The sequence below is a fragment of the Aphis gossypii genome, chromosome 2 (genome assembly GCF_020184175.1).
Source record: "Aphis gossypii isolate Hap1 chromosome 2, ASM2018417v2, whole genome shotgun sequence".
In the NCBI taxonomy this organism is placed as follows: domain Eukaryota; kingdom Metazoa; phylum Arthropoda; class Insecta; order Hemiptera; family Aphididae; genus Aphis; species Aphis gossypii.
Window position 1 is genome coordinate 9107678 of NC_065531.1, and position 26818 is coordinate 9134495.

Genomic DNA, 26818 nt, shown 5'->3' on the forward strand with positions numbered 1-26818 from the left:
ACAAATTAAACCCGGAAAACTGGGGGTGGATAATGAATAACAATGTTTTGGAGCCTATAATGACATTGTTACCACCCGCACCCGATGAATTGGTGAATATGATTTTTTGTAACTGTAAAAAAGGCTGTGGTACTAACTGCAGTTGCAAAAAAATTGGTATCAAATGTTCAATTATTTGTGGACATTATCGTGGGCAGTCGTGTTTTAATTCAAGTTCCGACAATGCTTTAGATGACAATATAGACACACTTGACGTTTTGTCAGCGGATTTAACGGAAGAAGACAATATATATAATTTTGAAAAAAATGAAGAACATCAAAATGACGAAGAAGAAGAAGAAGAAATGCATGAAGACGAGAGCGATGATGATTAATAATAATTTAAATGTAATATTTATTATTTTGTTTTGACGATTACATAACTATGATACCTATAATAATTATTTAACAATTATTGTTGAGTACATGGACTAGGCCTACCGGGGAAACCATGAAAAAAAAAACGCACCATGCTTCTACCTCAATGGTGGTGTGGAAATGAATGCATTCTTATTATCGTTATTATAATATGATATAATATTATATTATATTATTGTAATTTTGTATGGTAAACATTAAAATTTGTATACCGCAAGTGCAATTGGATATATATATATAACCATTTTGTAGAGAATTTTATCTTCTACAATTTTTGTTCGAGACTTTTTATCGTACAAACAGTATAAAGCGAGATATTAACGCAAAGGCTACTTGTTTTTAGCGAAAAAATCATATTTCATTAAAAGTGTACACATTGTTGGCCTTATAACGGAAAAACTATCAACATAACGTGAAAATGTCAAGAGACCATTTTTATAGATAATTACCTCCTCTACAATTTGTATCTAAAACTTTTTTTTTGTACGACCAATAAAAAACGAGATATTAAAAAAAAGGCCAATTTAGTGACCTTTGACCTCGAATAACCTTTAACGCTTACATGATATCGAGGTCGACTTTTTAGACATTGTTTACAACGATGTAATAAAGATGTGTACCAAAATTCAGCTACGTGGGAATTTTTCCGAGCTGAACCCCTTTTTTCGTCTAATTGCACTGGACTAATAAGCATGAGGTGATTTATGTATCGATATAAAATTTCAAGGAGTTTTGTTTGTAGGTAAAGAATTTAAATTGAGTAATCCATTTGGTGACAAATTACCCACAAAAGGATTTGATCCAGCCGATCCAGGTCAAAATACTTACCAAGCTCCACCTACTGATGGATCAGCTGTGAGTGTGGTAAGTATAAATAAATAATATTCATATATTAATTTTATTTTTAACTTACGATTTTTTTAATGTGAATACATTTTCAATAGGTGAAAGGAAAATGCACAACTGATCATATTTCTCCGGCGGTCTCATGGTTGAAATACCTAGGTCATTTGAATAATATATTATATAACATGTTCTTTACGTAAGTTATTATAACTTTGTTTTTACTAAAATATACTAAATATAATTATTTATTATTCTAGTGCGGAAAATTCAAAAAATAATGAAATGAATCAAGGAATATTAGCCCCGAAATTTGCCAATATTAAGGATTACAACAAAATTATACCAACCCTTAATGTATCCTTAATTAGACTTCATCAATTGACCCTTGGCGAGGTATTAAATAATTTTAGTCAATTTATTTAAAATTCATCCAGTATTCCAATTTCCAATACAAACTATATATTTTATAAATCAAATTGTTATCGAGTTACTCAACTAATACTAGTTTCTATTTTTCAGCCTTTAAAATGCCATAACGGAAGTTCTGACGAGATGTCAGTTAATGACGCATGCAGTAATAAACAAATACAATGGTCTAGGTGGTCTAATAATAAAAGTAGTACATATAAGTATTTTTACAAACTATTATTATACCTTTTTATACAGCTATTAAAGAGTTCGTATTTGAGGTCATTACTCTTATATTATATTATAGTACAAACCATGAATAATTGTTCATTAATTAATATGAAATTAGAAATAACCATTAAAATCTATGACACTCAGCATTCACCGGAAAATGAAAGTTCACTAGAGGACTCTCCAAACTCACGTGCATTTACTACTTATACTTTTATTTTCGAATATAATAGTACTCAAATTTTAAATTAAAATCATAAAGAAAAAAAAATCATAAATCATAAAGACTTAAAGAAACAGACAGGTTCTATAAATGTGTATGCAGTTTTCCAAATCTAATATCCATCCAACAAAACCTGTATTTCTAGAATGATTTACTATATTGATTTCCTTGGATAATGCACAACCTTGCTTTTTAGTGATTTCTTTAAGTGTCAAACTCATTACATATGATTTGAATTGTTCTGTGAACTGTCCATATTTCTCTAATGTTTTTAACATAAAGGTTTACCATAAGGAGCCTTGCTAAATTTAGTTCAGCTATTTAATATATCAAAAGCTCTGTTGAAGTATTGACAAAATTCAGTTGTTGCAAGAGCATTATTATATTCAGGATTAGTGTTATTGAGGTATTTCAAAGCTGAACTCACACTTTCACTTAATACTTGCACTGCTAACTTAACCCTCATTTTTTCATTCTGGTAATGTATATGTCTGTTTGTCAATTTTGTAGCTAAATGTAAACCTTGATCATTTTGTTTTTCATGAAGCATTCTTATAAAATTCCAATCTATACATTCTCCTTTATCATTGTATATTTTTTGTTTTTCTCTAAAACAGTTGCCAACTAATTTCATAATGTGTGCTGCATCCCAAATTAAATAAATTGGTTGTTGTGTAATAGGGTGGTCAATATAAGCCTTCATGTTTTTTGAAGAAAAATTGGCTCCTAATTTAGTGCACATTGTTTTATTTACATCACCGATTTGAAGACTACTGTGAGTTACGCGGAGTTACACATGTTCTCAACTCTACACGTAGACCGCAAGCAAATGGACAAGTGGAGCGTACTAACAGCACCATTCTAGCTATGTTGATTTCTCAAGGTGAAGGAGTACAGTGGGACAAATTGCTGTCGGAGGTACAGAAGCAGATGAATAATAGCGAGTGTTGCCCTATGGGCTTGCTAAGATGTGGCGATGACGCCTGGTATGTTTGACATAGGCAATCAAATGTTCGACTCCTGAGATTGACGGTGTAGGCAACACAAGACACAATAACGACAACGACTTCGATAGGAAGAGACCAAAATTACTTACAATTAAGGGACCAAGGAAGTTGAATTTATACACGGGAATGAGGAAGATGAGTTTATTTATAATGGGTGGGATGTCTCGGTGGTCGGAATCGGTTTGGTGCAATGACCACCGAGCTCACACAGCTCGGGCAATACTTAATATCTAAACTTAAAATTACGATGATGATGAGCGATGTGGAAAATGATTTCACGAGACCACCGACGGCGGACAGACTTGAAGACCTTGGGGGCCTCTCACACACCCCGGTGGGTGCTGGCGGTCTTACGCACTCAATGTGGCACCAATCCCAATCTCGGGCAATTGAATAATATCGGCCAACATTGTCTCAAGTCTCAATGACGAGTTGGTGTAGACTAATACACAGTAATAATACACACAGACAAATAAAACTACTCACGTGAATGGTGGCAAGGTGTATACTTTATTATAATAATAAATGGCCGTTTCTTGTCGCAATGACTTGGCCGATACAAAATAGTAATATATGCCGCAGTGGCAACGAGATTAACGAATACAATTTCGTATTGCTTCAATAGCACAATTAATCATGAACATACATGTATACAAAAAATTAACGATACTTATTCAAAAAAAAAACTATCACGTCTTGTATATCGGACATATTATACAAAACAAAATTGATAACAAAAGGGCGTTGGCCGCATAATCACAATAAAACATTGAACACGTCATGACATTAAAACAAACCAAATATTACGACAAGTGACAACGATAACACTAATGATAAGTTAATTTACGTAATAATATAATATAGATACCACGGATATATAAAAATACTAGATAGACGACTCCCTATTCCTGTAATGTAAAAATTATGAAGCCTACAAAATGGCGGAAATTCTCTTATCTAAGAGGTGAATGTTTACAAAATATATATTATGATAAAGTGATAAACCGTAATAATGTTATGGCGGGAAACAAAACTATTAAAAATGTATTAATAATATATAATTATAATAAATAAAATTATTATCTTAAATTCTATTATTATTTTAGTTAATTAATAATAACAATAATAATATTATTTATTATAATAAACGAGAAATACAATGCAGATAAACATGTTTAATAAAAAAGTTTAAAGCTTATCCAATACACACATGCTTGAATTTGGTTGATCTGAGTTCATTTAATAAATTAACTAAATATAAAAATAAACGTTTATGTTCCTAAGTCATACTTCAACATAATAATGTAAACAAAGAAAAGAACAAATAATTTAATTTAATATAAAAGAAAATAAACTAGGTGAAGGCTGGAATTTACTTGTATTAACTTTAAACATAGAGTGTAATTAAATCTGCAGCTCATACGTTTGACTAAAAGTTAAAACCTTAAACTCATGATTCATTAAATTAGTAAAATTCAATTTGCTTTAATTAAGAATGATTTTGATTAATTAATTTTTAGTTGTTACCTATGCCAAAATACAAATATTATAACCTATATGAATAAATCAATTATGCAAGACCAAAATAAATAATTATAATTATAATACCTAACATATTAAGGATATATATTTATAGATTGCTATATTATACACATTTTTATTATCATACCAATCTTTTAAAAGATGATGCATAATGATTAGCTCTCTTAAACAAGTAGGCATCTAATTAATAAATTTTAGATTTTTATAGTAAAAGTAGTATTCTTTTTACAAAATGGTCTATTTTTGCTGTGTTTGGCAGTGCAACAGTAAAAGAGTTGCAAATAATGGTATCCAATTTTTTTCGTAAGTATCATTTTGAAAATTATTTAAATAAAATGTATAGGTACATTATCTTTTGATTTTTAGTTTTCCTTTATTAAATAAAGAAATAACAAAAAAGTGGATAGATGCTATACAAATAAAAGGATTTGTTCCTACAAAATATATCAGGGTATGCAGTAAACATTTCACTTACTCAGATTTTAAAAATATTAATGGGCAACGTTTACACTTAAAAACTGATGCAGTTCCATCAGTTTTTTTTTCTAATGATAAATATTAAATTGATAACAATGATAATGTATCAGTGTTGTGAATATGTAAACATTTACCTCTTAGATAAGAGAATTTCGGCCATTTTGTGGGCTTCAAAATCATTTCCAAGTCGGCTATCTAGTATTTTTATATATCTGTGATAGATACCTAATGTAATTGTTGGGGACGAAGAAAAGGGAGAGAGATACAGACATATCGCATAGTAGCGATAACGATGCACCGTGGCAACACTCGCTATTATTCATCTGCTTCTGTACCTCCGACAGCAATTTGTCCCACTGTACTCCTTCACCTTGAGAAATCAACATAGCTAGAATGGTGCTGTTAGTACGCTCCACTTGTCCATTTGCTTGCGGTCTACGTGTAGAGTTGAGAACATGTGTAACTCCGCGTAACTCACAGTAGTCTTCAAATCGGTGATGTAAATAAAACAATGTGCACTAAATTAGGAGCCAATTTTTCTTCAAAAAACATGAAGGCTTATATTGACCACCCTATTACACAACAACCAATTTATTTAATTTGGGATGTAGCACACATTATGAAATTAGTTGGCAACTGTTTTAGAGAAAAACAAAAAATATACAATGATAAAGGAGAATGTATAGATTGGAATTTTATAAGAATGCTTCATGAAAAACAAAATGATCAAGGTTTACATTTAGCTACAAAATTGACAAACAGACATATACATTACCAGAATGAAAAAATGAGGGTTAAGTTAGCAGTGCAAGTATTAAGTGAAAGTGTGAGTTCAGCTTTGAAATACCTCAATAACACTAATCCTGAATATAATAATGCTCTTGCAACAACTGAATTTTGTCAATACTTCAACAGAGCTTTTGATATATTAAATAGCTGAACTAAATTTAGCAAGGCTCCTTATGGTAAACCTTTATGTTTAAAAACATTAGAGAAATATGGACAGTTCACAGAACAATTCAAATCATATGTAATGAGTTTGACACTTAAAGAAATCACTAAAAAGCAAGGTTGTGCATTATCCAAGGAAATCAATATAGTAAATCATTCTAGAAATACAGGTTTTGTTGGATGGATATTAGATTTGGAAAACTGCATACACATTTATAGAACCTGTCTGTTTCTTTAAGTCTTTATGATTTATGATTTTTTTTTCTTTATGATTTTAATTTAAAATTTGAGTACTATTATATTCGAAAATAAAAGTATAAGTAGTAAATGCACGTGAGTTTGGAGAGTCCTCTAGTGAACTTTCATTTTCCGGTGAATGCTGAGTGTCATAGATTTTAATGGTTATTTCTAATTTCATATTAATTAATGAACAATTATTCATGGTTTGTACTATAATATAATATAAGAGTAATGACCTCAAATACGAACTCTTTAATAGCTGTATAAAAAGGTATAATAATAGTTTGTAAAAATACTTAGATGTATTGGCAAATTTCGGGGCTAATATTCCTTGATTCATTTCATTATTTTTTGAATTTACCGCACTAGAATAATAAATAATTATATTTAGTATATTTTAGTAAAAACAAAGTTATAATAACTTACGTAAAGAACATGTTATTTAATATATTATTCAAATGACCTAGGTATTTCAACCATGAGACGGCCGGAGAAATATGATCAGTTGTGCATTTTCCTTTCACCTATTGAAAATGTATTCACATTAAAAAAATCGTAAGTTAAAAATAAAATTATTATATGAATATTATTTATTTATACTTACCACACTCACAGCTGATCCATCAGTAGGTGGAGCTTGGTAAGTATTTTGACCTGGATCGGCTGGATCAAATTCTTTACCTACAAACAAAACTCCTTGAAATTTTATATCGATACATAAATCACCTCATGCTTATAGCGTTAAAGAAAAGATATAAAAGTCCAGCAGAAAATATAAATATTTTAGAGCTTAATTTATGTTTTTATAAAATATTGTTTCTATTTTATTTCAACAACATTGGTGTTGGCGCATGAAGTGCTCAAACATTAGAGCAGCTTTGGCGCAACCTGTTGTTAGGTAATAATAGGTGATAGAATATATATACTACATCAGAAAAAATAAGAAAATTGTGGACTGTATAGTTGATCATAATGAATATTTAACTTAATACAATAGTAATGTAACAATTATAAATATAAGTATGTTACATGACACTTATATATATATATGAACGTTACTGCTGACCAATACACATACACACATACATATATATCAATTATAAGGCCTTTGGCCAAGACAATGAATGTATACGTAGCCAGTCGATTGTACACCTTCTAGACATTAAGTAGTTCAGGACTCCGTTCGACCACGTAAAAGTCATTTTTAGTATAGAAGATTACTGTGAGTAACATTATTTATAAGTCTTTAATATATAATAAATATTAATAATAACTGAAGCTGAATCCTCGTTTATTTACATTACTTTTAAGATTCCAATATCTACCCCAGGCTACGGTAATTATATCTATAGGGTCCTACGACTCTCCCTAGATATCTTATATTTAACTGGTCCTTCCCCGACCACGTTACATATTGGTGGAGGCGCCGGAGCCTGTAATTATTACAGTTGTATTGCAATACGTGGATTTTGTTTCAGTTTTTATTAATTTATAATTTTAATTAATTTAAATTTTATTTTATTTTTTTTTTTTTTTTACGAGTGAAAAAATTAAGTTTAAGCGAGATAAGTTTTTGAATAACGAAAGATTCAGTGATTAACATAAACTATAGGTTTTAAGAGGAAATTTAAGTTTTAAGAGAGATAAACGAATTTGAAATAAAAATTAAGTTTAAGCGAGATAAGTTTTTGAATAACGAAAGATTCAGTGATTAACATTGTCTATAGGTTTTTAAGAGGAAATTTAAGTTTTAAGAGAGATAAACGAATTTGAAATAAAAATTAAGTTTAAGCGAGATAAGTTTTTGAATAACGAAAAATTCAGTGGTTAATATTGATTATAGGTCTTAAGAAAGTAATGTAAGTCTTAAGATTTATTAGGTAACGGATATAAAATAAAAATTAAGTTTAAGCGAGACAAAATTTATTAATAATTAACATTATTAAATTATTATTAGCAGCAGTGACATTTAAATAATGGAATGTGGTATTTAAAAAATAACGAAAACAATTTAACTTAAATACAGAAAATATTAAATTGGTCTTTCAGAGTTTTAACTTATTGGAATCCGATAGAGAAGGATTAATACAATTTCTCAATAATTTAACGTTAGAACAAGTACAGATCTTATTTAATGCTAGTAACGCAATTCGAGTAGAATATTTTGAAGGTAATATAAAAAATTTAAAAGATAATAAATTCGATATTTTTGAATCGCCCTTATCACAAGAGGAATTTGATATATTTTTCAACGGTAAATTAGGACAATTACCATAAATAAAGAAAGATAGACTACAAACGATTTTACATGAACAATTCGGTATAGTGACAACGGTCCAGACTCAGGAACAATTAAGAGAATTAGCACGTAGTACCATACGAGAAAATATTAAAATAAATAACAAATCTACAGAAATACTAACTAATAACTTAACAGAAAACTTAAAAATCGTAACAAATTTAAAAAACAAAGACAAACAGAGCAGTCCAAAATTCGACGACACAACTTTTATTCTAGACAAAACATTAGATAGTAACAATTTCAATACAAATCAAACAAACTGTATAGAACCAACTAAATTAATTAATTATTATAATTATCAAAACGAAACAAAATAAAAAATGGAATTTAAAACAATGATCCATCAACCACAAACTTTTTCGGGAAAAATTGGAGAAGATGTTGACTCTTTTATATAAAATTTCGACTTAGCTGCAATAATAAATAACTGGGGCGAAATAGAAAAAATAACGTTATTACCCTTATATTTAAAAGACTCAGCATCAAAATTTTTCAAGTTAATAAAAACCAAAACACCAAATATAAACTGGGAACAGACTAAACAACAAATTAAAGAGAAATTTACCAATGTCGGAAGTGACAAATTACTTAGAATACAATTAAACCAAAGGAAACTAATGGACAATGAAACCTTAAACGAATTTATAATAAATATGGTGGAACTCTGTTATAAAATTAATCCAAACATGATAGAGGAAGAAATCTGCGAAAAAATATTAGCGGGTTTACCAGACGAAATATACAATAAAATAGAAATTTTAGACAACACTAACATAACTAAAATAACGGAAATTTAAAAAGATATGAATTAGCAAAAATGGTTAGAAAAACAGATGAAAAACAAAATTCAAATGTAAATAAATTAAATGAAGAGATAAATATTTAAAAAAAACACATTCAACAATTAACCACAGACATGAGGGAAAAATCGATACAAAATTATGCACCAAATTATACCAATGGAGCTAATAACAAGAGCGAATTTTATAATCAACCTTTTCCAAATCAATACTTTGAAACACATCCACTGTACTTTAATCCGAACCAACCAAACACTAGATTTACATACAATCACATTAACCAAAATATACCAAATACAGTTACACAACAACAGAATCAGTACCAAAACTACCAACACTGGAACTCTCCAAGGCCGATACCAACGTGTTATGAATGTGGCAAGGTGGGACACATTAAAAGAAATTGTCACAACCAAAAAAACTAAAAAGCCTGCAGACACCTGGGTCTGTTAAGGATATTTTTCCAAAAACCAGGAATAAAAATAGTATAATCAATGAAATAGATCATGTAATATATAGTTGTTATAACATAAACGAACAAATAAAACATAAAATCGAAATATCAGGAAAAATTAACAATCAATCGACATTACTACTGTTAGATACCGGAGCTAGTGTAACAGTTATAGATAAAAAAACAACGTTACTTGATAATATTAAACCAATTAATGATATGTACTTGGAAACAGCTAATAATTCAAAATTGAACATTCTAGGTTCAACTATAATTAAAATACAAATAGCATCGTTAATAATGCACCACCAGGCAGTGGTAGTAGATAATTTATGCTCTCCAATCTTATTAGGTTTAGATTTTATGATAAAAACACAAACAATCATGGATCTAAAAAACAATATGATATTATTAAAATATGAAAATCAAACAGTAAAATTGCCAATAAAAACCCCCCAAAAAATAATCGATATACAGGAAACCCAAATACAATATGCTTCCCACGAAATACTAAACGAATATCAACAATTTTTATTGCTGAATAATAATTCACAATATATTAACAATAGATATGAAGAAATAACTGGCAATTTATTCAGTGATATGTCAAGTGACGCTATTGCTCACTGCGTCAGCGAATGCTTAACGATGAACCGTGGTATAGCATTACAATTTCGTAACAAATTTAATAATGTTGACAATTTAATTTTACAAAAAAAAAGAGTAAGGGAAATCGCAGTCATTAAACCGGAAAAACAATGGCTATTATATTTAATCACAAAAAACCACTATTATGAAAAAGCATCGTACGGTAACATATTTGCAACATTACAAAACCTAAGAACATTTTGCTTAGAACAACAAATTAAAAAATTAGCATTACCTAAAATATGTGCGGGACAAGACGAAAAAGAATGGCCCGTTATTTCCAATATGCTGAGGTTCATATTTCAAAATACATGCATAAAAATATCTGTTTACAACATAAACAAATCAATATTAAATAGTAATGAGACGATCAATAAAATGAATAATAATGAAACGGGATTTTTTTTTGCGGACAACATTAACCACATACTGAGGGAAAATATTTTATTAGATGCGTCATACTTAAAAAAGATCGAAGAAGTACCCACCGACGGAGATTGTGGTGCACATGCACTACGTGTTTGCTTGAGAGAAGAAGGACTAGAGGTATCCACAATAGAAATATTAAAGAAAATTAATATACCAAATACAAAATCGGGATATTACATGACAGAGGATGATTTAGCATACTTAGCGTACCAATTTAATAAAAACTTAACTATAATTTCAAAACACAAAAACACAGATAATAACGCATTAAATACCGCTATAATATACTGGAAAAATAACCGACCGACGATAGGAGTAATTCATGAAGACAATCACTGGACCCCAGCATTAATAAATCGAGAATCAACACCACTTACCATACACAATACATGCATGTACACAGTTATACCAGATGTAAACACTACTACAAAACATATAAATCGGCACTTAGACGAATCCCACAATAGATTAAATTTACCCAACCTTAATGAAAAAAAAAACCCATTAGACAAATGTAACATAAACAATACTGTAGAAATAAAAAATAATGACGTAAACAGAACACCGACTATGTGGTATACTCAATATTGTCAAGATTGTGAACATCTGTCAACATCTGAATCAGCATTAAAATCTCACGAATATTCGAATCATCCTTATTGGTGCGAGGGGGGAGACGTAATGTTTTGCGATATATGCGGAACTTATATTAGAGAATATCATAACAGACTAATGAATGAAACCGAAAAAAAATACTAGATAGGTATAAAAAACAAAATTCCATCATATAAACAATTTAAAATTAATTAATAATGCATCATATATCGACAAACAAAACGCAGACGAATTAGAATTCGATATAAATCCGGAACTAACCCAATCACAACAGACACAATTAAAACAAGTTTTAAATACATATACAGATTGTTTTGCTAAGCACTCGATGGACTTAGGGGCGATAGACGTGGGAGATGTACCTATACCAACAATAACATCAGAACCTATTAATTTACCACCATATAGATTAGCCTTGACAGAACAACAGGAACTACAGAGACAAATTAATGAATTATTAAGATTTGGTCTTATAACTCCATCTATTTCCTCATATGCCAGCCCGGCGTTTTTAGTGAACAAAGCAGACGGTTCAAAGAGATTAATAATAGATTATAGACGACTAAATAAACAAGTAACACATCAAATTTTCCAATAACTCATATGCAAACTGTTTTCGATTGTTTAGAAGGGGCAAAGTTTTTTAATATAATGGATATGTAGCAGGGATTTTTGAATATTCTATTAGGAACAACAGACAGATACAAATTAGCATTTATAACACCATTCGGGTTGTACGAATGGACACGGTTTCCATTTGGTTACAAAAATTCACCACGGCAATTCTCAAAAGCAGTAGCAAAAGCTCTTGCCGGATTATTATATGTGGGAACTATTAATTATGTTGACGATATTATAAACTACGCAAAAACATTCGATGATCTGTTAATAATATTTGAAAAATTACTAAAAGGAATAAGAGAATCAGGATTTAAATTAAAGGCTACAAAGTGTAAATTCGGATATTTTGAACTTAAGATACTCGGACAGATAGTAAATCAAAATGGAGTTAAACCAAATCCTGAAGGTCTGGCGGCTATAAAAAATTTTCCAACCCCAAAAACAATTAAACAGACACGGAGTTTCTTAGGTTTGTGCAATTTTTTTAGAAAATTTATACCGCGATATGCAGAATTAATTTCACCAATAACTGATTTAACGCGGGGACATTATCCCACAAAAAAATCGCCCATACAATGGTCCGTATTACATCAAAATGCTTTTGAAAAACTAAAAAACCAACTAACCAGCCCACCCCTTATAAAACACTTTAACCAGAATTTACCTATAACAATATGGACAGATGCAAGCAAAATCGGTATAGCAGGAACTTTACTACAAAAATCAGAAGAAGATAAACGACTACACCCTGTGTCTTTTATCTCCCGGCGGTTAACTACGATAGAAGAAAAATATAGCGCAATAGAATTAGAATTACTAGCGATACTTTTTACATTAGAAACATTCCGCACATATATATATGGTGTCGAAGTAGAAATTTGGACAGACCACGCACCACTTAGATATCTAGATAACATATTAAAACTCTATCAGTACGAATTCAACGACTAAAAAGTAAAATAATTGATTTTGACTTTATAATAAAACACCGAAAAGGACTTTTAAATCAAGTGTGTGATGCGATGTCAAGAAACCCGGTATTCGACCCACCAACTTATGAACAAAAATTACAAAAGGATAGGGACCTAACCATGTGTCACGTTACCGTTATTAATTTACCAATAGAACAACGTAACGACCCAGTACTTAACAAAATAATACAAGCATTAGACAACCCAGACATATCGGACCAAGTATGGATAAGAAAATCAAGAAATTACTTTTTAAATCAAGAAAATGTTCTTATGTACAAACATATGTCTAAAGAAAACACAACACATTTAATAGCATTACCGAACTGTCGTAAAAATGAAATTTTATGTAACTTTCACGATCACCCATTCGCGGCCCATCTCGGAGTAAACAAAACATACAAAAAAATCGTAGAACGTTATTTCTGGCCAACCTTGTATAAAGATATTCGCACATTTGTAACGTCATGTTTAAGTTGCCAAAAACGAAAGGCGGACAAAACGGCTGCATACGGTCACATGTTAACATCACCAAAAATAAGAGGAAGACCCTTCGAGAGGTTCACTATAGATTATATAGGGCCAATTAACCCCCCGAGTAATGGATATTCATACATATTAGTAGGCACATGCGCGACTACAAAATATGCCATAGCAAAGGCATATAAACATGCCGACTCAAAATCAACCGTAGCATTTCTCATAGACATAATATTACAGTTTGGGGCAATAGGAGAAATACATTCGGATAGGGGATTATATTTTACAAATAAATTAGTAAAAGACTTATTAAAAGCACTAAACGACTAAACATACGAAGTACTAACTCAATAGCTTACCGCTCCCAGAGCCAAGGACAAACCGAAAAGTTTAATGGTACTCTAATCGATATGATAAGCCATTTTGTACAAGAAAAAACAAATTGCTGGAATCAATATTTAAAATATGTACTTTTCGGTTACAACACATCAGTCAATGAAACAACGAATCAGTCTCCATTTTATCTATTACACGGTTATCACCCAAAATCAATATTCGATTATAATCTTATTAGCACAGATACTGCACCAGAAATTTTAAACGAATTAGAAAAATTAAATAATATAAGAGACGAATTACCAAAATTACCGGAGAAAAAATTTCAAAAAAATAAAAAACATTATGATTCAAGCAGAAAACAAATTAAATTCATAGTAGGGGAAAAGGTATTAGTAAAGACAGAAAATAAAGGGTCGAAATTTGCATATAGATACGGAGGGCCATTCAAAATTGTACGACAGATATCAGAAGTTATTTATGTAGTAGAAATAACAAAAAACAGACAGTTAATAAACGACTATAAACATGTTAGTCAACTAAAAAAATTTAAAAACCGGGAAATTAAATAAATAACACAGTTAAGCAAATAATTAGGCGTATTACCTACATTTATATTTTAATTTATTACATATTAACATAAACATATATTTAAGACATGTAGTAATTAATTAGTATAATAATGTAAATATAAGAAAATCACATTTATTGCATTAATATTACTATAACGAAATTTAATATACAGGAAATTACATTACATCATGATTTTTAAAAAAAAAGGTCATGACTTAAACGATAAAATATCAAATTAATATTTGACGACATGACACACGGGTAAAATGAACAATTATACAAACAATTTAAATAATAATAATAATTAACAAACGTAGGCTCGATATTTACTATAAAAAAAAAAAAAAAAAACACTCAGCAAAAAACATACCACTTACAGTATATTAAGGCAATTTAACAGTATGCAAGAATCATTCATAAATAACGAACAGGAGAGAAATAATCATACACCCATACGACGAAGTATTCAAACTACACAATATTCAAATAACATAGAATAATCACACTTTGTCCTAGTTAATAATCAACTATTGTATAAAAAATATTTTATTATGTTAACCTTAAAGTCAAGTTTCAGATATATTCATAAATACACAGCGGACGTCAAACACCAATTTAGTTAAGTTAACCAACCTAAATTGTCCAAAAATATTCAAATCATGTAACTGAATATAGATTAAAGTTATGTTAGAAATATTATGATTATAAGTATGTAAACAAAAAAGAGGAGATTATTTATTGTAATTAGATTAAGTTATTATAAATATTATATTATTGGTTATACTCATATTGTCAATCATTAATGATATTAGAAAAAGTAATAATTATGAAATAAATAATGAAACAATCGAGTGTATACGCTATACAATATACGACAAACACTATGTGGATTAATAAAAGGTATAATTTGCCTCTGGCACGGTAGAAACACCTGTAAGCAAATACTTATACTTTGTACTACACAAATAGCCTTCACTGTATCAATGAAGAAATACGAAACAATTACAAAAAAAAAAACCTCAATCAGCAGCCCATCATCGCCATATTATTCAAGCAATCAAGACGAATACGAGATAAAAACAATGTTTATGTTCAAAATTTCTTTTGTAATTTTTTTTTAAGGGAGGGGGTAATGTAACAATTATAAATATAAGTATGTTACATGACACTTATATATTATATATGAACGTTACTGCTGACCAATACACATACACACATACATATATATAAATTGTAATGCCTATGACCAAGACAATGAATGTATACGTAGCCAGTCGATTGTACACCTTCTAGACATTAAGTAGTTCAGGACTCCGTTCGACCACGTAAAAGTCATTTTTAGTATAGAAGATTACTGTGAGTAACATCATTTATAAGTCTTTAATATATAATAAATATTAATAATAACTGAAGCTGAATTCTCGTTTATTTACATTACTTTTAAGATTCCGATATCTACCCCAGGATACGGTAATTATATCTATAGGGTCCTACGACTCTCCCTAGATATCTTATATTTAACTGGTCCTTCCCCGACCACGTTACAGTAATAATAATAAAAATCACAGCCAGTAAAAATGTATAATAATATATAACAGCAGCAAATATTATAATATGCCTTAACGGCTATCAGAACATAATAACAATGTAATATATAATAATAATTCAGGACCCGTCGATCACACTCACACAAATATTTGGTCGATCAATACTCACATCACAGTTGAGACACACACCTGGTTTTATACCCACGCTATCGCACCAGGGCCTGTATAGTTATGTCAAATAAGTTACAATAAAAAACAAATTGACCCTGCGTACGGGCGAATGTGTGCTGACAACTGTTCACGAAGACTTCATAACAATGAAACACTGAATGCAGCTGGTACAGGATCTCTAGTATACACTGTCTACTGTCCAACGAGCAACGAGGTACATCAAAACACGTTGAATCACTACACAAATCGCTGGTAATTTTGACCACCCTAGACTGGGGAACAACAAATTAGTGATGGCAATGAAAATGCACAGAACGATAATTACCAGACGATGAATTCACAAAATCATAACAACGTGGTTTGGGACGACTGCAAACAGCTCATGAAACTGGTGTTTTACGAACAAGCTGACTGGTCAGCGGACAAAACTGAAGTGGTTTTAATTCACAACTGACATGCAAAAGAAAACTAGATGAACGGTCTTTCAGTGTCACCACACTAAACAATAAAACTGGAAAAACTAAGAACTTTGTGACACTGAAAGCATGACTAACCTAACCTAAACAAAAAGTAACTTTGAAGTTTTGAACATTAACGAATCTTTGAAAACATGATGTTAGACTGAAGGTAAAAAACAAATTTTTTATCCGGTCTTTTCATAATATAAGGTCTATGGTTCTTTTTAACTTTTTTATAATTTATCAGTTGTTTATATTGTGTTTTTTATCCATCATGTCTTATCAACTATAAAAAGTCATGGAATAATCAAATAAACATTATTTTTTTCTTTAAAGATACTGGTTTTTGCTTATCAGATGTTGTCTTACTCATTTTTGCTAAAGTCGCAGTCCATTTATTTTTTTATAGTTAATACCATGAAGACTAGAATAAGGAGACCAAACTCTGCTTCTGATAACGTCGCGAAATGAGTAGCACGATTAAACCGCCACAAGCGGCGCTGCGTACGCTAAGGTTGCTACTTTAACCCGCGTAGTATAGGGATTATTCATGTTTTTTTGCGTTTTTTGTAAAATATATGCATTATTTCGAACCATGACCCATTATAAATTTTATAGTTCGTAAAATTACGCATTCATACATGTGCATATGTGTATATTTCAGCAAAAAATAGTAAATAGTCACTAAACAACACTGTAAATAATATTAAGTATTTTAGTTATGAACAGCAATGCACAGGGTACAAACTAGTAACTACATTACGTTAATCTATTAACAATTAATAACAATATTGATATTTTATAGTGATGAAGAATTGACTATAATATAATAATAGGATTATTTATAAAATAATAAAAATTTTTTAATGAAATATACACATATGCACATGTATGAATGCGTAATTTTACGAACTATACAATTTATAATGGGTCATGGTTCGAAATAATGCATATATTTTACAAAAAACGTAAAAAGAATGAATAATCCCTATACTACGCGGGTTAAAGTAGCAACCTTAGCGTACGCAGCGCCGTCTGTGACGGTTTAATCGTGCGACTCGTTTCGGTACGTTTTTTTTCATGCGGGTGGCCGTACTAGTTTGGTCTCCTCATTCTAGTCTTCATGGTTAATATCACGATTAAAGATATTATGGTTCCTCAACGAGCGTGGAATTGTCGTTTTCAACATTACTTTGGTGATAACAACAATTCTGCAGCGCTCTATAACAGCAGTGGAATACTTATGTACTATTGCATGATAGAAATAGAACTATATCACAGAATAGATTAAATTAAATATTAATATAACATAGTTTTCACGGATAAAGAGCGCACTAAGTTGGTGTGCCTCGATTTCTGGGCTGGTGGAAGCCGCCTTCGGCGCCTTCGAGGGAGTCGGGTGAAAATCGTGTTATCAGGAATTCGGTCGGAAATTGTAATCTGGTGTCTACTGTCTAGAAAATAAATCATACACTAAAAAAGTAGGAAAAGTACTGAAGTCGAGTAAATAAATACGAAAAATGGTAATTGAATGTCTAGCTATCAACCATCTCATCACGTACCTAAATCTGTATCCTAAATCTATACAACAATGCAATCTGACAATGCAATCCACCTGCGCCTCCGACGTCGAAAGTCTAATGTTGTATTGTAGGATAATAAGTATAAAGTCGAATAACATGTGGGCATTCAAGTCGAGTTGTCAGTTATAATATTGGGCTATAATATCAAAAAGTATAAGACCTAAAATAAATCACTCGTAAAAGACTCGTTAACCGTTTTTAATAGTATAAGAATTAAGAATTAGTATAAGGTCTATAAATATTATAGTAACATGATGGTCATAATATTATCATACTATCAAAGTATAATAAAATGTTTTTATTGTAACACAATAATAAGGTTAAGTATAATTATATAGGAATAAGAACTATGACTGTTTTAAAGGATCAGAAGAAACTGTAGAATTTACAAAAACAATAAACGATATGTTTGATGGTTTGATGCGTTAAATAAGAGACATATGGCTGAAGGAATTAAAAGAAATAGTCATGATTTGGAGGTTTTTTATGTGTTTGTGGGTGTGTTTGTGATGCATGTTTGTTGGTTGTGTATAATGTTTGTGTTTAAGATTTTAATTAATATTGTGTTGAATTTATTTAGTTTAATATTATAATTTTATATATAAATGTTGTTGAGTTCAAAAATTTGTTTAAGTTTTGTTTTTAGATGTTAAATAATGCTATGCACTGGTTGAATGAATGGGAATTAAATTTGGAAAAAGGACTTATTAAAGAAAGTGAGTTCCTAACAAAACCAACTAGTGAGGGACTACGGTTCACCTTAACTTCAACAATTCAGTTAGTAGAGTACCTTTTAAACGAATGTGGTTTTAGTTATGTCTTAACTGCAAAATTTAATCAAGACTCACTAGAAGTAATTAAATTATCTTTATTACCTATGTCCTATATTATAATGAATACAATACATATTTCATATTATAAATTATAATCAATATTACCTACCTACTAAATAAAACTTAATTCTTTTATACTTTTAAACTCTTTATAGATTTTATTCCTGTATTATCAATTAAAGATTTAAAAGAAATTATAAATGACCCAAAAAATATTTCAGAACGAAACAAAAAAATTGAATTATTAAAAAAAAAAATTAATAAAACGATTGAAGACGGTTGCTGGGAGGTAAACCTAAATAGGTACATTGCTAAACGATTAGTAAAAAGTACTAAATGCCAATTGTGTATTGTAAGTATAAAAAACTTAAATACCTACATGGCGGGAATTCAAAATCTTTGATTTGTGATTGCATGCGTAGACAATTGGTTTAGTATAAAATGTATATTTTTTTTGTTCACGTTTCAAAGTAAGGAGAATTATCATTTTTCTCTAAATTATTAATATAATAAATGAAAGATTACATGCGATCTTCTAAAATTCTAGATTTATGTTACAAATTAATATTTTTTATGTGGTATTTTTTTTTTAGCGACTAAAATTTGTAATCACAATAATAAGTAATATTGAACTAACCATCAGCTCCTTTGATTGAATCTTTTGTGGGATCAAAGTCCAAACGACCTTCAATGGCTAAAGCAGTAACTAGCTCTGAAGAAGTGACAAAGGCATGAGTTGCTGCATTGGCATCATTACGTCCAGTAAAGTTTCTGTTGTATGAACTTACAATGGTATTTTTTTCACCTTTTTTAACATCTTTGCGCTCCCATTGACCAATACACCAACTAAATGCATTAGCTAATACAGTACCGCAAAATTTTCTCAATGTTTGTGCCTAAATAATAGTATAATTAAAATATCAACTGATAATTAATAATAATATAACATTATATTTTTATATACAATTCCATCTCTTTCAATAATCGTTGCTCTAATTTGTTCCGATCCAGGAATAACATTAAACGGAATCCTGGATTTACGCCCATGATCTAAGGCTTCCTTGGCTCTAGAGGTACATCTGGCCATATTCTCATAGCTTGAGTTGGTACAGCTTCCAATAAGACCTGAAAATAAAATATATATTATGTAATGATATGCTCGCTTGCACATATCATAATTGTAAATGCGTTATTTACATGCAATAAAATAAATAACAGTATATATTTGTTTGATAATTATAATTTATAGCTCAACATTAATCAAATATAATAAGTAGTTAAATAAAAATAAGACAATTAATTGTAATAAATGTATTGGTTTATTCAGAACCAATTAAAAGCAATAATGCTTTGTAAGTGTCAAGATGAATGAGTAATGAGTATGTATAATGTTTTGATAACTGGTTTACATTAAACCAGCATTTTAAGCATAACGTCTCATAATATATAAGTTAATGGTGTTCTTAATACTTCCCAAACATAATATATGTATTTAAGGATTTCAATGAGGTATTGGTTTTCTATGAATACAAATATACCTAATAAGCAAAATTTTTAAATACTTTCGCATATTTAAAGTTGTATGTATTTAATAATAATACGCCGACAGTGGAAGTGAAGGCGTATTATAGTCAGTGGCGGCCCAAGGCACGAGCGAACCGGGCAGTTGCCCGGGGCGCCGGAAGCGCATTTGTAGATGATCAAAAAATTGTAAAATGTTTTAGTAAAAAAAAATTTAAATAATAACTGTATGTAATAATTACATTTTTCTATAATAATAAATTGTTATATTTTTAAGGGCGCCATAATATCTTGGGCCGACACTGCGTATAGTAATGATGTACCTACACTAATAATTAATAAATACTAATTTTGTATGGAGTATAACGAATTTACCAACAATAAATAGATTTACGATTCGTCAAGTCGAAATCTTATCGACGATAAGATAGTATTACTATACGTCTATACCCAAAGATTAAATCTAACACGGCCGCCGTTGAAATCCAATTAATATCGGACTACGAAGATGACAATATATATATATAAACATAATATAAACGCCACGTAAAATAAAATCGAAATCTCCTTTTTTTTAATGTTTAATAACAATTGCATTTCATCGGTGTGCAAAAACTCGAGATAAACCTGTACGTATATAATACAAACACAATTATATTTATGATATGGGTACGTATAATTTAGCATTGATTTATCAAGTAAAATGAAATCCAACTGCTATACACACTCGAATGAGTCGAAAATCGGTATTGAATAACAAATCCGCCTAATATATATAATTATCCATGTATACAATATTGCCGAGTTGAAAAAAAATAATAAATATACATCAATACATAAATACATAAATAGCGTATAGGTAGTAAATATATGGGAAACTATAAAATATACAATATTCCAGTAATATACGTAGGTATGTATAATATATTATTAAACGGTGGTAATAGTGAAATATATTAAAGTTTTAACTCTTGACAATCAAATGAAAAAAAGAAAAAAAAAAATGCAAAAAATCAAGAGCGTCCGGGCGGCCGTGAGTTTTAAAGCGCCGCCGTCGGATCGACGACGAATCCGCCGGAGCGGGAGATTCGAACCTAACTACTACCCTAGCACGGGGACCTAACGCCTAAACCTATCGACTACACTTTGAGATGGATAACCGCGTCGAACGTCGAGCTCTTAAGCCGTTTCCGAACCGCAAAGAACATCGCATTCATCGCTTCGATTTGCCGGTCAAAAGTCAAATGCTCATGATTCTCGCGTAAAGAAAACTTGTCGGAAAATAAAAACGTTCTCACGTCATCGAGTCTCCATCCGTAACGATCTTAAAAGAAGAATCGCCGTCGTTATCGTACGTACGACGACGATTTAATAGACGCGCGCGCCATTCCGACGTACCTCTCGCGGTTCGAAAATCAAACACAAACGCCCGTCGTATAGACCAATAACGTTTATGTCGCGGAAACCGAAACGCGTTATGATGTATAGGCGCGTACATGAGAAGTGACCGTATTCGTACGAGTATTTTAAACGCGGTTGATCAAATATCGAGTCCGTTGAGCTCCGTATTACATTACGCGCGCGTCGTTATAGACCAATACATAAGACAATAGCATTAAGATAATATTATTATCGCTCTCGAGAACGTTTTAAAGACGATCACTGTCGAGCTATAATAATAATATACGTATTGTACGTGGGGAAAGGTCGAGTAACGGAAAACCTTTGGAAAAAAACGTATCGAAACGGAGCGGCGGCGGGGCGGCGGGGGCGGCGGCGGCGGACGACGTTTTCGAAAAGACCGCGCGATTTTGTGATTGGTAATTGTCTATAATACGGGTGGCGGAAAGAGAAACCGCTTCACGTTTTATTATATAAGTTGATGATTAATGTTTTTTATGTGGTATTTTTTTTTAGTGACTAAAATTTGTAATCACAATAATAAGTAATATTGAACTAACCATCAACTCCTTTGATTGAATCTTTTGTGGGATCAAAATCCAAACGAGCTTCAATGACTAAAACAGTAACTAGCTCTGGAGAAGTGATAAAAGCATGCGTTGCTGCATTGGCTTCATTAAGTCCAGTAAAGTTTCTGTAGTTACAGGGCTTATTCTAAAGCGCAGTTGGGCTTATATTGAGTATTTAGAAAAGCTAGATGCGCACTTGATAAACAATTTTTGCGTAGTTTATTTAGCATAATTTATTGTTATATATATAAGATAAGACAAGCAAATAGTAGTTCTGTGGTTTCTATATGTATGTATAAGAAATTATTTGCAATAATAAAATCCTACCTACTTAGTACATTAATGATAAAAAATGTGAATTTAAAAATGAAAAATTTAAACTAGTAACGACCATTGATTATAAATCAATGAATCTACTTAACTATGTTTGTTATTAGAAATCGTAGGCAAAAGCCAACTCTTTAGTTTGGGTTTTTTAAGAATACTTAATACCGAATACCGATAAAGAAAATCTCCTATAAACCGTTTATCGCCGCATGTTTGTATTATATCTATAATAATTATAATAATTAAGACAGAGATTTTAATCGTCTAAAAACTCTTTAAAATTCTCTAAGAAATGCATTTAAATTATATTTATTATAGCTTAGAAATAGGAAAAAAAATATATTATTTTCATATTTTATTTTTATAGTATTGTTACTATATTATTAGTTACTTGTTTAGTTCTGGTCCTAATGATCTAAATACGGAGTACCTATACAGAGATAATGGAACATAAAAGATTAGATGATTAGAAGAGATACGACAAATTCCATTGCCAAAATTAGTGCAATATTCTTAAATCAATAAATCGTCAAAATTTGCATATTGAAACAGAAAACTAATATTTTTTTATTAATTTTAAAACTAAAAAACTATAAAGAGGACATTAATTAAAATAAAATATTTTAAACATGAATGTTTATTTTATTTCTTCGAAATAGGTTTTAAATTTTAAATTATTCCACCTTTAAACTAAAAATGTCATAACTTTTAACTATGATTTGATATTATATTTCGAGATTATTATAGTTCTATTTTTATAGGGTTATTAAAAAAAAAAAAAAAAAATGCGTTGTTGAAAAAAATCCTTACACCCTGCTGTAGTATTCATTTAGAATGGTATTTTTCTCACCCTTTTTTACATCTTTGCGCTCCCATTGACCAATACACAGACCACATGCATTAGCTGATACAGTACCGCCAAATTCTCTCAATGTTTGTGCCTAAATAATAGTATAATTAAAATATCAACTGATAAATAATAATATAACATTATATTTTTATATACCATTTCATCTATTTCAATCGTTGCTCTATTTTGTTTCAATCCAGGAGTAACATTAAACGGAAGCCTGGATTTACGCCCTTGATCTAAGGTTTCCTTGAATATAGAGGCATGTCTTGCTACATCCTCACGGCTTGAGCCTCCAATAAGTCCTGAAAATAAAATATATATTATGTAATGATATGCTAGCTTGCACATATCATAATTGTAAATGCGTTATTTTCATGCAATAAAATAAATAACGGTAAAGTTGTCGCACGCATGTAATATAACCTAAAAAACCCCAATAAATCACGTCACGGATGATTGGAATGATTCCCATTATCTAGTCACGTACAGGACACTGTACGGGATTATAACGGTACGGCGCAACACATGCAATTTCTTTCATGTACCGCCGGAGATAAGGGATGATCAGGTCAGGGTTTCTATCGCCAAGGAATAAGACAATTTTATTTGGAGACACCGACACCTTTGTTCGGGCCGCCGATGACTCTGGCGCGTTTGACCAAAATCGTCTCCTATCATCAGTGCACGAGCACCTCACAGATAGCCAACACATACTCAAAAGATCCTGCGAGCGACAACTGTGCTGTTTCCTTTTTTTAAACAAAATTAATTAGTGTTCAGTTATTTCTTTTTGAGTATTTAAAATAATTCTTTCTCTCCTTATTACGTCTACTGCGTGTTCAGACAGCTACGTATAAGGTAAGGACGTAAGGTGCATGCGTATCGATATTTATATAGTTATAATTTTATATAGGTATCATATTTTATTTATTAATTTATTAGAATTTAATAAATTAATAATTCACTTAATATTTTATCAATATATACTTGATCGTTCTCGAATCACGACCTCGAGAGCCCTCCGACGATCAGGAGGAAGGTAATCGCGCAAATTTAAAATAATAAATCATAAGTTAAGATAACTAAAAATAGCTAATAACTCTTAATAATAAATAAGGCATTCATTCAAGTCTTGTATCCCTTATAATTAGCTTACTTTTAGTTAAACAACTATTCCACTCCCGCTTGGTGTCTAAATTGCTCGTAACCACTTTTTTTGCTCCAAACACGGCCGGAGATGTGTGAAAGAATTTCTTCTGGATTGCATTGTTCGCCAGTTCGATCCACGGTACCTGTTAACACATTAAGAGTACTCGGTTATCAACTAACAACAATTTATTTCTAATTGTCAACCAGGTCAGGGAAGGAGTACCCCTAACTATAGTGCCCTTTGGCTACTGAGCGAAATATGTACCTGCAGGGTCTTGGACATTCTTCTTAACGCCATTGTATAAAAATATTTCGATCGATTAATCGTAATACAATAATTATAATACAAACTTTTTTTTACAATATTGAATTGTTCAAAATACAGATTATTATTATTTTATGAAAAAATATAAACATATATATTCCCAAGACGATAAAATATGGTATTTAAATACTTAAATATTTTAGTGGCCAGTATAATATTATGTATATCGTCACCTTGTATAATAAAACGTGATTTATAATAAAACCGATAATATGAGTATTGAGTATATATCTTACAAACTTAAAGTTGGCCATGTTACAAGCGTAACATAGTTAAAAAGTGTTTTGTACGGGACAATTTTTCTCCCTCAATATTTATATCAAAATTACCAAAATTTTAAATCGCACTGAGAAGAACTTTACCTGTGATATAGCGTTTTAATTTTTTTGATAAATCAAAAAGTTTAATTAAATTAATTTTCATTAAATGAAAAAGTTGTCAGTTTGAGAACTTTAGGTTTTTTTCATTTAATTAATAAAAATTATTGATTACCACTATCAAAAAAATTAAAACGCTATATCACAGGTAAAGTTTTTCTCAGTGTGATTTAAAATTTTGGTAATTTTGATATAAATATCGAGGGAGTAAAGTTGTCCCGCGCAAAACACTTTTTAACTATGTTACGCGTGTATAAGTCAGAGACAACACATGCGGGTATCACGCCCTCTTAAGTTTTACTCATAAATATATTTTAATATTACAATATAATTGCATTTACCTACTAGCTGTTATTGCCTAGTTACCAACTTATTAACATATACTATAAACATTAATACAGATAAACATAAACCATAGGTCCAAAGAAGTACCTACATAGTATAGTTTGATTAGATTTGTGGTAAAATAAATAGAAAATAATATTTATGTATAAGCTTTTTATATAAAAATAAAAATTTTAATCAATATTTATAACTTTATAAAAATAAAAACTAACATTCAAAAATTTTAAATGATTAGGTTTAATAACAGTTTGAAAATAGTTTGAATATGTTGATAAAATTAATTGTACGCAGAAAATTATAATTTAAGTACATACTTAATAGTAGATATTCCAAGCATCAGCAGTTAATATTTTTTGGTTAACAAAATAATTAATATACATTTTTATTATATTTTTATGTTATTAGAACACAAGATATAATTTATATTTAAATACCTCAATCATTTATTAAAAATATGTGGCTTTAGCCTTTATGCTTAACATTATTTTAATTTCCAATAAAATAAAATTGAGACATTTTGTAAAACATTTTCAAATGTTTTAAAATATATAAATTTAAAAAAAATATATGTTAATGACTTAATGTTAATGTTCATAAATCTTACAAATAAATAATTATTTTTATTTCCTACGAAAATTTCAACTTATACAGTGCGTTGTGAGTGTGTAATTATGTTTGTTTAACAAATAGGTAGTTATCTACTTAGAAGACTTAAAAGTTTTATTAAAATGGATTTTAATAAACAAGGAGTTAGCTAATAACTACTGTTAAAATTGTTGCATTGCTAG

General features: G+C 30.1%; 1 protein-coding gene across 1 annotated transcript; it reads right to left on the reverse strand.

Annotated features, from left to right (window-relative positions):
• LOC114122283 (uncharacterized) lies at nucleotides 1-25361 on the reverse strand. Its single transcript, XM_050199037.1, has 9 exons — nucleotides 25249-25361; nucleotides 24991-25126; nucleotides 23988-24136; nucleotides 23832-23922; nucleotides 20128-20288; nucleotides 19801-20059; nucleotides 6947-7023; nucleotides 6769-6866; nucleotides 1-6707 (listed from the first exon to the last, which is right to left on the reverse strand). The coding sequence occupies exons 1-9, from the start codon at nucleotides 25279-25281 to the stop codon at nucleotides 6377-6379; spliced, it is 1335 nt and encodes a 444-aa protein (XP_050054994.1). The 5' UTR covers nucleotides 25282-25361; the 3' UTR covers nucleotides 1-6376.
• Between the last annotated feature and the right edge of the window lie 1457 nt (nucleotides 25362-26818).